This window comes from Triturus cristatus, chromosome 7, assembly GCF_964204655.1.
Source record: "Triturus cristatus chromosome 7, aTriCri1.1, whole genome shotgun sequence".
Classification (NCBI taxonomy): Eukaryota; Metazoa; Chordata; class Amphibia; order Caudata; family Salamandridae; genus Triturus; species Triturus cristatus.
Window position 1 is genome coordinate 1,105,091,876 of NC_140590.1, and position 18,011 is coordinate 1,105,109,886.

At 45.6% G+C, this 18,011-nt stretch overlaps 1 protein-coding gene across 1 annotated transcript in view; it reads right to left on the reverse strand.

Annotated features, from left to right (window-relative positions):
- Window positions 1-18,011, reverse strand: part of LOC146811161 (uncharacterized) — a 262,013-nt gene that overhangs the window by 185,105 nt on the left and 58,897 nt on the right. Inside the window, exon 5 of the mRNA XM_085618221.1 lies at window positions 9,546-9,596. Coding sequence (XP_085474347.1) covers window positions 9,546-9,596 — 51 coding nt within the window. The remainder of the gene's footprint in view (window positions 1-9,545; window positions 9,597-18,011) is intronic.

Below are 18,011 nucleotides of genomic sequence, written 5' to 3' on the forward strand. Positions count from 1 at the left end.
TGGCCTTCCACAGATATAAAATTTAGTTGGCGTTTTCTTGGACCACCAGACATTCTAAAAGATTTTTTTTAAATGAGTGCTTAGGTCCAGGCTGGCCATGAAATCAACAAAACCCTGCACTAGATTATGTAGGGAGTTGGGAGTGCGGCCCAGAAGGAACGCGTCATCGGCATATAGTAGCATGGGGAGTATTTTGCCATCAATTTTACAGATATCATGGGTTAATGTAATCAATGATTTATGCAGACCATTGATATAAATGATCAAGAGCAGGGGGGCTAAAACTCATCCTTGTCTAATCCCGCTGCTTAGTTTAATCGCATCGGTAACTTCACCCCCGCTGCTAATCCTGACCCGGGACATTAGATCTTTATGTAGGTGAGCTAAAATGTGCACCGGTGCCTCATCCAAACCATAGGCCAAGAGGATAGACCAAAGCTTTGACCTGTTGACAAGGTCAAAAGCAGAAGTCAGATCCATAAAGGACAGGAATATTGGCGAGTCCCGGGCTATGGTATATTTGCTGATGATTAAATTAAGATGTAGGCATTGTTAATTGGTGCCTACTTTACTCCTAAAACCCAACTGGCAGTGCTCTAGTGTACCACTACCCTCAGCCCAGTCTAGAATCTTATTATATAGGACTCTGCCCAGGATTTTTAGGGTGTTGTCTATTAGAGAAATAGGCCTGTAGCAGTTGGGTTGGGAGCGATCGCCCTTTTTAACTATTGGAACAATGATACTTGTTGAACATGAGTTGGGTAACAGGGCCTGCATTAGATTGCTAAAAACGTTTAAAAAAAGAGGCTCCCAGAAGTCTGGCTTGTGTTTAATGAGGTCAATGGGTAAGCCGTCTGGTCCCGGGGCTTTTTTACACACACACTGTTGGATGGCTTCCTCCACCTTGGGCAATCTTATCTGGATCCTAACTAGGATCCTATGTTTAAAATAATCTTCCTCTTGTACAGCGGCTACATAAAGCTTTGAAAAATGATTTTCCCATGCCTTGCTTGTTATAGTGCAGCTAATGGAAGTTACTAGCTGCCCCATTGCCCTCAGGTCCTTAACTGCTGCCCAAAAGGTGTTCCCCTTTTAAGTGTTTGTAGCTTGGGCTAATGCTTTTCAGTGGAGGACAATAGGTTCCTGGCTCCACATTCCGAGATGAGCGTGGGCCGGGGAGATAGTCTCAGCAAAGACTTTATTGGGTTATGGTCCCCATGGGTTGTGGCAATAACTTCTGCTTCCATTAGGTAGTCTTCGAGGAGAGGGGAAATAAAAACATAATCTATGGTAGATGAACATCTCCTCCCTCTAAATGTTGGCTCAGAATGGTTGCTATTGGGTGTTGCACCCACGATTTCCATAACATTAATAAGGTTGTGTGTGTTCAGATGTCCTGCCAGCTCTGCACCCCTATGGCAAATTTGCCCAGTGCTGCAGGACCCTGTACTATGTATCTTGTCCGATAATTTTGCACTGAAGTCACCTCCCAAACAAATGCCTATTGATTTAATAGATTGTTGCTGACAATATAAATTGGCAATGAAATCAAATCAATTAATACAATTTTCATTAGGAATTGAATGGAAGTCATCATTATAAAGGGAAATCAAATAAAAGGAGACACCCATCTTGTAAAGTAAGACTTGAAAATTGTTACTTTTGGAGCATAGGACCTTAATGCTGCCGCTGCCCGCTGTGTTTACCCAAATTGATAAGCCCCTCGAGGGTGAACCAGACTTGGAGATGGGAACTACAGTGTTATTACATTGAAACCCATCAATATGTAGTTCTTGGGCTGCCCTAGTCTCTTGAAACATAACTATGTCCTGTTTTCTTATGAGATTTAGCCAATCAGGATCCCTCAGTGTCGACTGGAGGGCTGCTATGTTCCAACTCAGGATGCTTAGATCTGTGTTGGCCAGAGCCTTAGTTGGTGCGTGTTGATTGTTTGATTTGGATGCGGAGGGGGGGAGCACAAACCCATAGGGATTAACAAGATGTTCCAGTTGGGGCACCAGTGAGGGTGGTAGTCAATCCTGAGTGTCAAGTTCGGATAGGGAGTGAAACCTGTTATATAAGATGGGGAATGCGCGCTCATTAACAGTGGGCCCAAAAGTCGGATTGTAAAAATAACCCAGAGGTAGGGAGCAGATGTTGGTGCTTTGATTAGGTGTTAACTCACAGGCTATCAATAAGGATTGTACCATGGATGATTTATGAAAGTTAATCACAATACAATCCCTGTCCATGTTCTTGGGGGACGTACCAATCCACCCAACTCTACGTACCATCAGGATCTCAATCATGTCTGATGGGTGGAACATTTTATTCTTTGTTAACCAGTCCACACATTGATTTTGTAGTTCGACCCAGGACTCCCTCTGATACCTCTTGAGGTTTGGGACACCAGCCAAGATTAGTACATATGGGCAGGAGGCTGGGGGCAGGCTCAAAACATCTGGGTTAGGCCTCAGGTGATTTATGCTAGAGGTGTCTCCAGTGCTCCTGCTTAAATTACCTGGCGTTATTCCAACATGTATGTGATCAGGGTTGTCCAATGCCTTCAGCTAGGGTCAGGGGGTAAAGCTGACACTGGGTCATCTATGGGTAATGAACTGCTCCTTAACTTCAGATCTGACTGAATAGCAATCCCTAACTTGTCTGCATGTGTGGCAGGCGCTGTTCCCAGGGAGCCTAGCGGATGGTGAGATAGCAGGAACAGGAGCGGTGACAACGGTAATTGGGTTTGGATTTGGGATTTTGCTAGCAGTGGATCCATCTCCCAGGGCAGCCATGGTTTCAGCTGTCACCAACTGCGGACTAAGCTTTCTCACAGCTATTTCTAGACAATCTAAGTGCTCAAACAGGGGGCCGAGTTTAGAATCTAGCAGATCGTTAAATCGCTTGAACACAGTATCAACATCAATAACAGAGTTGGTAAAGGTATAACCACCCCCCCATTGGCCGGCAGTGCCTCGGTCTGTGTGCTAATGGAGCGGTACGAGGCCCCATTATGACCTTCCCCAGGTGTACCGGTCCTTGCTGGTGATTGCATCCATGCGGTCAAACAGTTACTAGGTATGCCCATCCTGAGTGGTTGTTTCCTTTTGGCACAAACAGGTTTACCACATTTTTTCTTACGTTTCACGGCCAGATTTTCCACTGTTGTGGGAACATAAACAATAGATTGTGGCTCGGATGTATTGCCAGATGGCCTCATGCTGGCATGCATATTGTTATTAGTGCCTGAAAAGTGGGGCTGCGGGGGTCCTATGCGGTAGCTGGGCCCAGTTCAAGTAAAGGGTCAGGGTCAGATGGGGCCCCTCTGGTGTGTAAGTTAATCATTACCAAGAGACAAATGACACTCGGTGAGTTCGATTTCCCCTGACACAATGGTGACCACCCTTTTAAGCATGCTATTGATGCTACTGGTGACAGGGCGTGCATTTGTTTGCCCGATGCGCTTCCCCATGATATGTTTTAAAACAAATAAAACAGTTTGCAGCCGTCAGGGTAAGCCAGGAATTTAAACTTGAACTTGGGGGCACTCACCTCATTGCATCTGAAGGCCTCGTAAGGGGGTGGCACTGCCCTGCCTCTTCCTGTCGCTGAAGGACGCAGATGGGCCCACCCTGGGTGTGGCCCGGGCACGCCCGCGCATGTCCTGCACTGCTGGAGCGGCGATGTACTTTTCCGCACCGCCTGACACAGACACAGTGATGTCAGTGCCTTCTGGCACTTGGCTTGTGGGGCTTGGAGTCGCCCCTGGATTGTGATGCTGGCTGTGGCTGTAGCTCTGGTGCTGCCTCTCGCTGCTGGTGGCTCCTGCGCTGCGGAAGCTGTGATGGGCTTTTACACGCCTCCGGGCGTGAACACAGTGATGTCAGCACCTGCCGGCGCTTAACTTGTGGGGCTTGCAGTCCCCCCTGGATTGTGCTGCTGGCTGTGGCTGTAGCTCCAGTGCTGCCTCTCGCTGATGGCGGCTTCCGCGCTCCATGCGAGGGCAGCAATGCGTCAGTTCTGAGCTGAGGGTGATGTACCGGTTCTGAGACGGGGCAGTTCTGGAGGTGATGTACTGTGTTTCTCCATGCAGTACCGGTGATATATTGATCTTTTCCACACAGTGGTGGCAATGCAGTAGTTCTGAAGCAGCTGTACTGAAGGTGATACTCAGGATCCATGTATGATACATCAATCCTGCTTCTGCAACAGCGGCGATGCATTGATTCTGCTCTCGATGCAATGGTCACTTTAGGCCCACTTCAAAGGGTCCAGGACTGGGGTGCCATACCTTGGCAGGGCACTGTCGAAATGTCGTCGGAGACTGGTTTAAAGTTTTTTATATCCCCGAGACTTCAGATTAGGAGGCCAGCCAGCTAGCCCTTGACTGACTCTGCGTTCAAGTGATGCAGCTCCAGTCCTTCTCACCCAGGTAAGAGAGATCAGCAGGCAGCCGGTCAACACAGCAAGGCAGGAATTGAGCAGACATCAGTCCAGCAGAATGGCTTTCCTTTAGCAGCACAGTAGTTCTTCTTCCTGGCAGAGTGGTCACAGGTCCAGAAGAGTACTCAAGTCATGGTGTAAGAATTCCAGTACTTGTACGCAGTTGTTCCATTGAAGTGGGGGAGACTTCAAGGAGATTTGTATGAAATGCACAGAGGTCCTCCTTTACTGCCCTGGCTCCAGACACACTACAGGGGGGTATATTGACCTTTGTGTGGGGACAGGACACATCCTGTTCAGGTGTACGTGTAAGGCTTTGCTCAGTTCCTCTCTCCCATCTCCCAGGATGGCCCATCAAGTCACACTTAAGCTCCCATTACATATGGCTGTCCAGGGAAAATACACAAAGCCCAGCTGTCACCCTCCCCGAACATGTATCAGAGACAGGCACCAGCAACCAAATTGCTAAAGTAGGAAAAGGCCAACTTTCTAAAAGTGACATTTTCAGACTAGCAATTTAAAATCAACTTTACCATAAGTTATGATTTTAAATTGTGAGTCCAGAGACACGCCAATCAAAAAGTCTTTCTCTTAGCAATTGAAAATTACACTTAAAAATGTAATAAGGTGATCCCAATGTTATGATAGATAGGCCTTGCATTAGTAAAAAACGAATTTGAGAGCTTTTCCCTACTAGGAAATGCTAAACTTAAAGGTACAATACATTGCATCCTGCCCCCTGGGTTGTCCAGAGCCTACCATAGGGGTGACTAATATTCTTAAAAAGGGAAGGGATTATACCTGGCAAGATGTTTATCTTGTCAGGTCGAAATGGCAATTTACATTGCACACACAAGCCCTGCTACATCAGGCCTGAGCCATAGTTAGAGGGCTACTTAATTGGGTGGCACAATAATTGCTGCAGGACCACTAGTAGCATTTAATTTACAGGTCCTGGGCACATGTAGTGCACTTTGCGAAGGACTTTCAAGTAGAACCAATGTTAACATGTTTACAGGAGAGAGCACAGGCACATTAGCACTGGTTACTAGTAATAAAGTGAACAGAGTCCTAAAGCCAGCAAAAGCGAGGTCAGAAAAAGTAGAGGAGATAGGAAAAATGTTGGAGGGAAGCCCACAATGAGGCAGGCAGGTCTAACAGAAATTCATATTTATTTTGTAATGAGGTTTTGATTTCCTTTATCTTTCAACTGTAAAGTATTTTTAATAATAAGTCTCCCCTTCAAACAGATTTTGTACTCATGATGTAATCGGACTACTTGGCGATGCATGTATCTTGTGCTGTAGATAACGCACACATGATAGAAAATGAGATGAGTGTAGATGAAAGATACTGGGTGTGAACATTATGTTCCTGAGCATTATAAACACATGTGGCCCAATATGTCAGTTGACGGGAGACTTGAGTAAAATTTAAATTACACCAAAGATCTGCCCTTCCTGCTGGTTACCTTCTAGTGACAGAAAACTCTTTATGATGTGGAATTACAACTCAAATATGTGCCAATTATCTACAATTAGTTTGAAATATGTTGCAGATGATGAAAAGAAACCATCTAGTAATGATAGCCACTAGTAAATATGTTGTAAAAATCTGAATTTACTAGTATCATTATGTTATATTTAATGAAAATATATTTTTTATTTTAAATGAATTCTTCTCTTTCCTCAATCCTTTGTGAAACAAGGGATAGTTAGTCTACTTTTCAACATTAAGTGAGCTTTGGTGGCCCCATTAATATATCACATTAGAGCGCATAGCCACTTGAACGCTTACTTCAATGCGGCCACCATCTGTCTAGACATATGCGTGCTCTCACTCACCGAGGTGGCACAGGAAGCCATCAACCACTCTTTTGCAGGTGCAGCATGCCACGAGTCATTGCACGTCGTTGCCAGCATGTGCCGCATTTTAGCATAACAATCACTGTGGTAGTCACCAAGACAATGACTACAGCACCTTTTAAGATTGCATTTTATGTTGCTATAATCTATGTGTCTTGTCCTTTTTCTCCCCCGACAGGATTTTTTGACAAGTGTCATTAAGTACGCTGACACTTACACCACACACCTTAGCGCATGTGTAGGTACCTCACTGGATTCATGTGGCATTTTTCACCTTTGCCACTCACTACTCTCACTCACCTGGTCCTGAAAAAGCCCTATCACATGTCTTTAATGGGCTGAAACATGTATACCTAAACAAATAGTCAACTAACGATAATAATCTCCTGATAGTTGCATCACATATATATCTTTTAACCATATCCTGAGCCGCCAATATTAAAGTCTAAAGGCAAGGATTCTCAGAGATATTTTTAACATAATCAATTCACGTCACATCACATATCTGCACCGCACCAGCTCCGCTGTAACCAGGCATTATAGCACAACCCCGGGGACATTCGGCAAACCGGTTGGGACCCCAATGATGATGCATGACTCCAACTAGGTTGGTGTGTGAGGGTCTTTTAAGTACACCTAATGGGTCCATGTACTTACCACACATAGTGATTGCAACACACATGCATAGTGGGTTCATCCACATTATTTAAGTCTAGCATTACATTGGGGATCAGGACATACCCCCTTTTCTTTCCCTCGCCCTCTTCTTGTTTTTCCAGTTATAATGTTTTTGCCATTCATTCACATCTCTTACTGTTGAGCGACTCGTACTGTTTACCTTTACCGCTGAACATGCACTCCATGGATATTCGCTGCAGGAGTCTAAAGGGGCAATGCGCAACAAACCCAACTGAAAATGGGTCTGTTGAAAGCCCAATCAGAATTTAGTATAGGAATGGGGCTGACATTGCTTCACCCAATTCCAACCTGTGCTATCTAAAAATCATCACCTCCTGAGCCGGTCTCTAGCTTCAGGCATGCTGCACTGATTTGGACATGCATTGTATGTCCATGGCTTGTAAATGTTTGAGGGGAGCTCACATGTAGCATGCCTCTCAATTCACAATACTATATTGATACTCCTTTCCCTTTGCTGATGACCCTTAATGCTGTCAGCACAGAGACAACAGAAATGAAAGCACTCAAATGAACAGGTCTGTCCGTTCACTTGTATTAATGTTTGCTCCTTTAGCTGTGAGAGGCAACTTCTCTATTATTATATGTATGAGTTGATGCGGCCGTGCTCCATATGCCAAAGCAACCACTATTTTACACTAGAATTTTGTGAATATCTAAAAGTAGTAATGTTCTCAAAATTGTACCAGTAAAATGACTCTTATATCTTACTCACAAATGGAACTACCTTTGTGAATAGCCTACTCAGTCTATTGTTTCAACAGGAAAAAGAAAAGTAGAACTATAACAAAGTATGTACTATACTGCACCCTAAACACACTACACAAAGGCTGGCCATATAGTGCAAGCCTATGAGGATATAATGCACAGGAAGCATGTATAACATTGAATATCTTAACTTGACAAGAGTCAAAAGAAACTACATGTTCCTCCTATTGCTGTTTGAATCTAAATCAAAAATTCACAGGACTCCTTCCAACAAGAAAGGTTGACATGTTTCAGGCAATGCAATTAAATGCCTTCTCAGGACTGAGGAAGTCAAGGAAAATAATATCAAAATGCCTAGGTTAAGGCATAAATACCTCAGGTTCCATATTCGATAGGTGAAAGCGCTTTGCCTGCATGTTTGGTTTGGTCAGTAAGGTAGAAAGATTTAAGAGTATATGAAGGGGACAATGAATTGTAGGGAGGAGTACTTTCCCACCTCCGTGTTTATTAGATTATTATTTTCCGTCATTGACTGGAGAAGACGTGTACTAGCAAGGGAAAGATGGAAATATGTACATATGACCGTGTGATTATTAGGTGGTCATGGGAACATGCAGACAAACTGAATTACGGGAAAGAGACAATGTGGTACCTTGAAGATGTGGAATTACAATGAGAAGTTAAAAATACAGTTGTTTTTGATAGCTGTACATCTAGTTTAAATCAAATGGATACAGAAGGCCGGAATGAAACTGACTATTGAGACTAAATAAGGGCAATTTAAGATAAAAAAATGTGTTAGATAGGGGCACCAATGATCTTGAAACAGCTAATACTGAGATTGGTATGGAGAGTGTCTGAGAAGACATTGGTTATCAATATTGCACGATAGGAGATGAACAGAGTGTGTGTTTTGGTCAGTGACATTAAATTGGTTAGTCCAAGCTTGTTTTAAAGAATTGGAGATCATAGAGATGAAAAAATGGGTTCCTGGGCATATTCCTAAATATAATGGGGGGTGCTTTCCAACCAAAAGAAAAAGAGTTATTTGTCTGGGGAGTGGGAGGAGATATTCAAATACATATGTGTTACTTTACTTGCTGATTATGGTTGTATTCTCTTCAATGCCTAAATGCTGGGGGTGCTTTTAATTGTGAGCTCTGCCTTACCTGAATTAAAGTAGACTATTTATAAATTATTCTAATGGTGTTCCTTCTCTATGCTTTCATACAGCCTTCTTCTGACATAGAGAAGAAACAGAGGGTAGCAGAGATTCATGCTTCCATTGATATCCAACAAGTCTGTGGAAATGAGTTGAACACTATAAGGGTACACTTGCACTTTTCTACCATCTACCACTTACCTTAAGTCCTTAGAGACCGCAGAGAGACTCTCAAAATAGGGGAAGATTATTCATCACCATGAATGTACATCTAATAGTGTAATTTACTTTGCTGGGTAGTCAAAAAGATTGCCATGTTTTCCAGGACAAGGTTTTGACTTCACAGTGCAGTACAGTTAGTCATCTATGGGTAGCTAAGTGAGAAATGGGTAACAGAGGAGAGCAGTTTTATAGCAGCAACACTTACATCGATCCCCTATGATCTGTGAAGACCCAGTGAGAGAGGGTGAAGTATATTATGCACAAATGCACTGCCAGGATAGAACGCATAAGCTCCTTGTTTTGGCAGTTGGATCTGTAGATCAAGCAGGCCATACACAAACAACACTATCTATTGGAAAAAATACCATGTGTATGAAAAAAGACCAGGGTCTTAGATTAAATAAAGATGAAGGACTACATTATGGAGTTGACAAAAATACACTTACCAAAGCTTTAGTTACTGCATCAAGAACCGGAAGAAGACAACCCACATCTTTCTAAAAGACAATGTAAAATAAATAGTTACAAGAAAGAACAAAAAGGACAACTTCATTTGTGTAAGATACCATTTCAGTTTTCAAAAACAGTGTTAATTTTTTTAGATACATACCTCTTACCTCTAACTGAAAGGGGGCATGAAACATTGTATGATAAATTATTGGCATGTAGATAATATAGCAACAAGGTTTGGGAAAGCCAATAGTTCCCGTCTTTGGGACCTATTGGCTATGCAAGCTGTTTTAGCAAAGCTGTAGAGCATTCCCCAATACTTTTCAATATGGCTAAGGCAGAATATTTTTAAAAGCCTGTGATGCTGTAGCTCAACCTATTTTAAAGGCAAGCAGAACACGTATGCGCCTACAAAATTACAATAGCCTTGTTTTTTTCATTTGCTAATCCAAGTTGAATCGCTAAAAAAAAACAGAATATGTGATAGAGTTTTAACTTTTAAAGCGAGTGTGGGAAGCAACACAGAGGCCATAGTTAGGAGGCAATGCAAAGCAAACGGGTGAGAGGGAGAGGTAGAGAGCAATGTGGAAAGCAGGGGGAAAAGGACCAGGGCAAGAAAGTAATATGGGGAGAACCACATAAGGATAAGCACATCACAGAGTGAATAAAGGGTACAAGTACATTAGCAAGTAAGAATAATATGCAGCATGTAGGAGGAAGTCAAATATACTTAAGCACTCCATGCATTCTCATGGAGTGCTTAATGGAAAAGTAGGGCCCAGAAAGTGAGTACTACATGGGCACAAGTAAATTGACAATGATCCAGGGGATGCATTTCTGGCAGCATTGCTGCTGTTGCAGTGGGACTACATAACCCAGCAGCCCACAGACAGGAGGAAGGGCGCCAGCTATCTTTTGTGCTCTGTCCCGCTCTGTGACACCCACAGCGTGGGACACGCCTGCACCAAAGGAGCTTGGAAGAGACTGGGCCCCCTCTCTTGACTACAGTATCCAGCTTTGCCCCCCCAAAAACTTCAAAATGGGCAAAAGGAAAATTAATGTGTACCATGCTAGCATCCTTTGCAAAGCATCTAAGTGTATGACTAATAATTCAAGTAATTTTATGGGTGTGATTGAAAGAGAAATTAGCAGTACTGAAGAGCGCAAACCTACAATGCAAAACTCAACTGAAGAAATGTTCGAAACTCCATCAATAAACTCTATTCCAAATCTACCTGGTAGCAAGAAGGCTGTGACTGAGACGGTATCAACAAACCCAGGTGGTTGAAAACGCTGCTAGTACCTGTCTCACAGTGATCCAGAAAGTTAAGCATATGCTGGGCTTTCAGGGTAAGGTTCACACAAATACACAAAAGAATGGGCCAGTCAGTTGACGTGCTTTCATTGATGAGCCACACCATGGAAAACAGGGTGGAGTGGTCGCCGGGGGCAAGGGTCTGTATTTTCAGCACAAACGTTATATGGTCAGGCATGTTTTTCCTTATCTCAGAGGGGCATTACTGGTAAAAACAAGGGTAGTGCCTTATCTGTGGGCTTCATTTATAAAACTCCAGAGATAAGTGATTTTGACAACAAGCAGATGGTTGATCAGAGGCATGATTACTCCCTATACAATGTCACTATTATGAATCGATTTGCTGGTCTGGGGTATTTGGATGCAAACGATTGCCTCAATGATCCAACAAACTGACCTTGATGTACTTATGTTGAGCCTTAGGAACGAAGAAATGGAAAGGTTCATGTGTAATAATTACAAGTGTATTAGCCACGATTCAGTAACATCAATCACAAAACACTACCTGCCAGAACACTTTTACTTGTGATCAAAGCAATTGTAATCAGTTAGCTCCAAGTATTACTGAACCGATTTCAATAGCATTGCAAAAGGTTATCTGTCAGAAAACTGCTACTTGTGGTTTAAGTAATTTGAATCAGTTAGCTTCCAGAACCACTGAACCAATTTCTAACCAAAATAAAAAATGGCGCCTTTGGCTGGCGATGAAATAGGACGCACCTCACTGTGTCTCCGTTTCCCTGTGGCCGGACTATACTTATCTGATGGCATCGGGACCTGGGAGGGGATAGCGGGACTAGTGCTGACCAGCTACTAGTTGCCTGCTGCCCATTGTGAGTGCCTGGAGCCCCTGGGGGTGAATTGCTGACCTGAAACATCGAGGCCTGGGAGCCAGAAAAGCCTGGGTTTGACATCTTGAAACCAGGCAGAGGCAGGGGCAAGGGGCTCTTGAGGGCCAGGGGCCAATCTTTAAAGTGCATCGGGCCCTCTGCTGTGGCCACCCTAAGATGCAGATGTAGCCCGCCCGCCGGAGAGCGATACCGCCATCTTGGGGGACTGTTGTTTGATGGAGACCTTGGGTGTCTGACTCCATGGGGCTTGGAGCCTCGATCCCCTGGTCTCGGCAGGAAGAAGCTGGCCAGGTTGGGCCCAGGAGGGGTCCATCCGGCCAGGATTGGGCACACATCGGACCCCCTGTTGCTCGCATAGGAAAGCTCTGGGTGGGCGGCCCTTGCTTCGGCTTTCCCCAAGGTGTCTGGGCCTGACTGCAGGGTACAGTGAGGGAGCGGTGGTGAGCCTGTGGGCCCCCTTGAGTGTGCTGGTGTCGGGGTCTGAAGATGTCCCACCCCTGGGTCTGATATTGGGACTGGGGTTCCGGCATTAAGGTGAGAGACTTCCTTGACATATCATCTGTGCACCTGCTTGCGGCATGGGACTTGCAGTGCCTGGCGGTGTGATTGGCTGCCTTATTGGATGGCAGGTGTTCCCACCGCCTCCTCCTGAGTGACCGAAGGAGCTGAGGCCTGCTGCTCAGGACAGATCTCTATATCGGTGCCAGAGGCTCGGGAACTGCTCTACCTCATGATGGACTCCTGCCCAGCAGCCCTGACCTGCGCACTGCTCGACCCAGGATCTCTATATGCCCGGAATGGACAGCTGTACCGCGCTCAAGGCACACGTCCCAGTCCAAGGAAAAGTCGACCTCCCAGGCTAAATAAGACATCATACAGCATCTCCGTTCCATGGATGGCGCTCAATCTCCCACTCATTCTCCTCTAGCCTCTGTGGCAACTTTCCTACAAACACCTTGAGTACAGTTGCAGCCCACTAACATGCTCCACCTGGCCCTTGGTGTCTGCCCTGGTGGCCTCGTCATCTTGATATGCAGACAAGTGATACACAAGCTGGAATTCCTGGGCCTAACCTGACAGGGCTGTCCCCTGATTGGTTTCAGGTCTGCCTCAGTAGCTTCCCCTCTGCCTCCACTTCCCATCTTTAGAGCGGTTCATGTTTGGAGCTGACCCAATGCTCTCCTGGGTCCAAGAAAGGACTCCTGTGTTATGTGGTCAGCCGCCAGGACAAGAGGCTGGGACTTGCAAAGAAGATTTTCTCAGCCCCTGTTCAACTTGTCCCCATGGGGAGTGACTTCCTCAGAATAGACCTGGTTTCCACCAATGGAACATTCCAGGACTTGAATGGCTCGTTATGGCCCTGTTGGCATTATTGAATTTGTTCTTGCTGTCTTACTCCTCTTTTTCCTCTCCATTTTGTCCCTGAAGCCCTGGGATTAGAAGTAACCCTGGGCGGACAACTAAGTTTGCGTAGTTTGTGCTACTTTGCGCTACACGATTTGCACATAGCACAGTGAAAAATCACACAGCGTAGCGTAGTTGACAATTTTTGCTCGCTCGGGGTCCTCAACATCAAATTGGCGACAGCGAGCAAACAAAACGACATCCCAGCGAGACTTTTTCCTCGTTCATGATCAGCAACATCAAGTTGCCGATCGCGAACATAGAAAATAAACCTCCAGGCGAGATTCTCAATGCGGGGAGGTCAGGTTTCTCATTGCGAGTGGTCGCGTATGCTCGCGACTGCTCGCGCTGAGAAACTACCAGTCTGCGTTGAGAAAGCTGCCGCTCGAGTAAAAATCTACTAGAGCGGCAGAGAATAACAGATCACACTGTGCAAGATGCCATTTTCAATGATTGCACAGTGCGGACAAGCATCCGGCACTGTGCAATCATCGCGAACAGAGCACTCTGCAGTTCGCATAGTGCTATGCGTATCTCGCGTAGTGCACTTCGCGTAGCTACGCGTAGCGCTACTACGTGAACTAGAAGGTTACTGCAACTTTTTCTTGCTACTTTCTTTTGTCATGGGGGCCTGTCAGATTGCCTCCTGCTAAATAAGTGGGATAAAACATATTAGGATCTTTCTCCTATCCTTACCTCTGCGGGTGGCAGGGCTTTCTCTTGTCGGCCAATAATTGGCAAACTACACTCCACTCTGACACACCCCACACAAATACCAATGATACAGGTCAGATTTCTTTCACTTAATGTGAAAGGTCTCAATTCCCCCAATAAGCACAGGCAGGTTTGATGATAACTCTTGCTGCAAGACCCTGATGTTATTTTCTTACATGAAATGCACCTCTTGCGCTCAGATACACACCGCATGGCACATCCCAAGCACCCAACTCAATACTGGACGTCTTTTACATCCAGGATGGCAGGAGTTGCTATTCTGTTTAAGGTGGGTTTCAAATTACAGGTTGCTAAATTGGTCCGTTACCTTAAAATTAGAGCTCAGCATAACACCATATCCCTTACCTTGATAAATATCTATGCCCCAAGCAATCTCAGGACACATATCTCAGGACACTCCTCAAGGACTTAGCTGCAAAAGAAGATAGACAGCTGCTCTTAAGGGGGGACTTCAATCTGGTTTAGGATCATGAGCTGAACCGTAGCGAGAACTCCTTTCAGGGCATGAGGGCGATGTCGGCCGCTTTGAAGAAGGACATTATGACCCTAGGCCTGGTAGATGCATATTGCTATAAGTCCCCTGATGCAGAGGACTACACTTTTTTTCCCCATGTCCACCGCTCGTACTTACGCATCAACTATTTCTTCTCATCACATTCACTTGTCTGGTTCCTTGAAGCAGCGAGCATCTTCGATATCTCTATCTCAGCCTATGCACACCTTGAGAAAACCCTGACGGGTGTTGGGGTGGCACCCTGCTCTGCACCGCATTTGCGGCTCCCCTCTCACATCTTAAGTTACCCGGGGAACATTGCAGAAATTTGGAGAGAGATTCAAGCCTATTTTGAGACAAATGCCCTCACCAACACTGATGAGCATACTTTAAGGCGGCTATCTGCGGCACTGTCACTTCAATCGAAATTGCCCATACCAGGGAGGCCCGGCTGTTAGAAAACGGGCTAGCTAGGGACATAAAGGGCCTGGGGCACGTGGACCATACTGCATCTTTGAGGCTGCACAAGAAGCAGCTGGCCTTGCTACGTGGTCAATTGTGGGCATTGATGGTAAACAAAGCAGAGCGCTCATTTCCTTATATTGAAACAAAAATACTATGAAGGTGGGAACAAGGTCCACTCCCTTCTAGCCTGCTGGTTTCATACCTGAATCTACCGCTCCCACATCGCTAAGGTCAAAAATGAGGATGGCACGTGGGCCATCTCCACAAACGACAAACAGCGGGCATTCCACGTATTCTATTCTGTCCTATATAGCCAAGGGGAGAGGTGGGCCCCTTCCATGCTTCGTGCCCATGGCCACCTCTGGAGTGGGTCCACAAGCACAGTCTAGAGGCCCCGTTTACACTATATGAAGTGTGTCGGGCACTGAAAGACCTTCTGGTGGGCAGAGCCCCAGGCCTAGACGGGCTTACAGTGTCTTTCTACCACTTGTTTGTGCCCCAACTTACAGTTCCTTCTCTGACACTACTAGCGTGATGCCTACAATGACCATGGCTGAGATAGTTTGAATACCCAAGCCGGGCAAAGACCCGTTGCTCTACATATCGTACTGCCTTATCGCCCTCCTTAATCCAGATGCCAAGATATACACCAAGCTCCTGGCAAATTGGTTGGAGCCCTATCTACTGGGTCTCTTCGACCCAAACCAGGTTGTGTTCATTTGGCAGTGCCAGGGGGCAGACAACATCTAGCTCCTGGCCCATCTGGTGGAGAAGGTCCAGCAACAAGACATCCTTGCGTGCCTCCTCTACCTGGATGCTGAGAAAGCTTTTGATAGGGTGGACAGTGCCTTTCTCAGATCGGTTCTCCTGAAAATTGTGATTAGACCTATCATGATATCCTGAATAATGGCAGCCAATGTCGCTCTTACCGTGCAAAGCCGGGTCAGTGGTCTTCTCTCCCCCCTACTGCACATCCGTAGAGGGACCCGACAGGGATGCACACTCTCCCCCCTACTCTTCACCCTCGCAGTGGAACCTCTGGAGAAAGCCATTCGTCGGGCGCCCGACATTAAAGGTATCTCCTTAGGATCCAATGAGCACAAAGTAATGCTATTTGCGGAGGATCTTTTGCTTACTTTGACCAACCCCAATGATTCATTTCCCACCCTGCTCTTGCTCCTTCATGCATTCAAATAAATCTCGAGCCTTAAGATCAACACAAACAAATCACAAGCATTGAACTTAACACTTCCACCACAGGAGGCTTTGCAGTTGCAGTCACTCACCTTGTTCCAATGGCCAACCCATTCGGTCCAATAATTGTCCAGAGTGTTGGTGCTCTGTCTTAAAGTACCTGAGGCGATGAAGGACCCTCCCTATATTGTGACTTGGTTGCCTAAATGCAGTAAAGATGTCACTACTGCCAAAAGTGCTCTATCTTTTTCAGACACTACCTACGCCCATTCCCCAAATGTCTATCACAGGCCTCCAGAGGAAGGTGAACTCCTTTATCTAGAGAAAAGGTCATCAACGGTTCTCCAACAAGATACTCATGCTAACCCGAGATTGGGCAAACTTGCATGCCCCATCCAATATATCCCAGAATGGGTGGTTCGCGAGAGAAAAATCATTGTTTTTTTTATGGGCAGGGTGATGGCATGCAGACCACTTTGAGATCTGGCCTGATTGCCTAAAAGGCTTGGACCACGCAGTGCCACCATTGTCACCCCAATAATAACAGTTGTGGACATATGGGACCTCACCTCCCAACACCCCACTGTTTCAGAATCCTGACTTCCCTCCGACACTGCAGCGTCACTCCTTCTTGGACCAGGGGAATGAAAAATGCCACATAATCAGCGATCTTTTTGAGGGAGGAACCTTTAAGACTTTCAACCAATGCACAAGAGACTATTGCCTCCCAGCTACACATGGCTACAATACTTCCAGCACAGACATTGGCTGCACTCCCACCAATACACATGGGGCCACATGTCAGCTTACCTCCTTCGAAACACTTGTGAGCTCCTATGATGTCTCACAAGGGCTTATTTCGCATATGTATCTGGTCCTAAAGCACCCTTTGCCCCTCCGTCCTTACCAGACCCACCGGCACTCAGACATTCCAGATGCCATCCCCACGGAGCAGTGGGAACAGTTATGGCACGACATTCTGAGGACCTATCGAAGCATTTCTCAACGTGAAACTGCCTATAAAGTTATGACCCACTGGTACTATATGCCTGTCCAGCTTCAGAGAATGTTTCCTGCATCCTCACCTTTGTGTTGCCGATGCAACTTTACTACTGGCTCCTTCTTCCATATTTGGTGGTCCTGTCCACTTGTTTCGGAGGGAGGTACTGAGTCACTTCAAGGACACGGTGGGGTTTCCCATACCAAGTACACCACAGTTAACCATCCTAGGGATCCAGCCCCAATCTCTCATAGTTGTGACGCACACTGACTGGCGCCTGATCTTGCATATGGTGGGGTCAGCAAAACAAACTATAGCCTTGCAGTGGAAAAGCCCACGACCCTACCTACCTCACTATGGTTCACCCGTCTATGGCGCACTATGACAGTGGATCTCCTAACCTGTCATATCACGCACTCTGAAACAAAGTTACACTTGTATGGCAACCACTGCTTGCCCACCTCTCTACACTAGAACACTTTTGCTTTACCCCCACCTCCGAGCTCTACAACTATTTGACAATTTCCTCCTTCTGTGAGTGGTTGACCCCTCATAATGCACCGGCCCCTCTAACATAAATTAAGGATCCTTAGTCTTTAAACAATGATTTCCTTGGGCCCCTCCCCTTTTCTTCCCTCCTTCCTCCATCCCTCTTCCTTTTGTTTTAAGTGGCATAATCGGATACCTGTCTCTAGATTGCAGGCCCCTCTTTAGTCAAGATGGGGTGACCACAATATATGCTTATACTGTGTAACGCTTTGATTTATATTCATAACTCTTTGTAACATGGAGCATCTGTATGAGCCCAAGGGAAATAATTATATGTGTATAAGCAGTGCACTGTGCTAAGAACACTTGGGGGCATTGTGGGCCACTAGAAGCATGCTGACAGGATCCGCTAAGTTATTAACTTACTGCACAATTGATCAAAATGATGTATGTGTGATAAAAGGTTGCAAAGTCATTCAATAGTAATAAAAGAGATCTCAACACAAAAAATTGAGA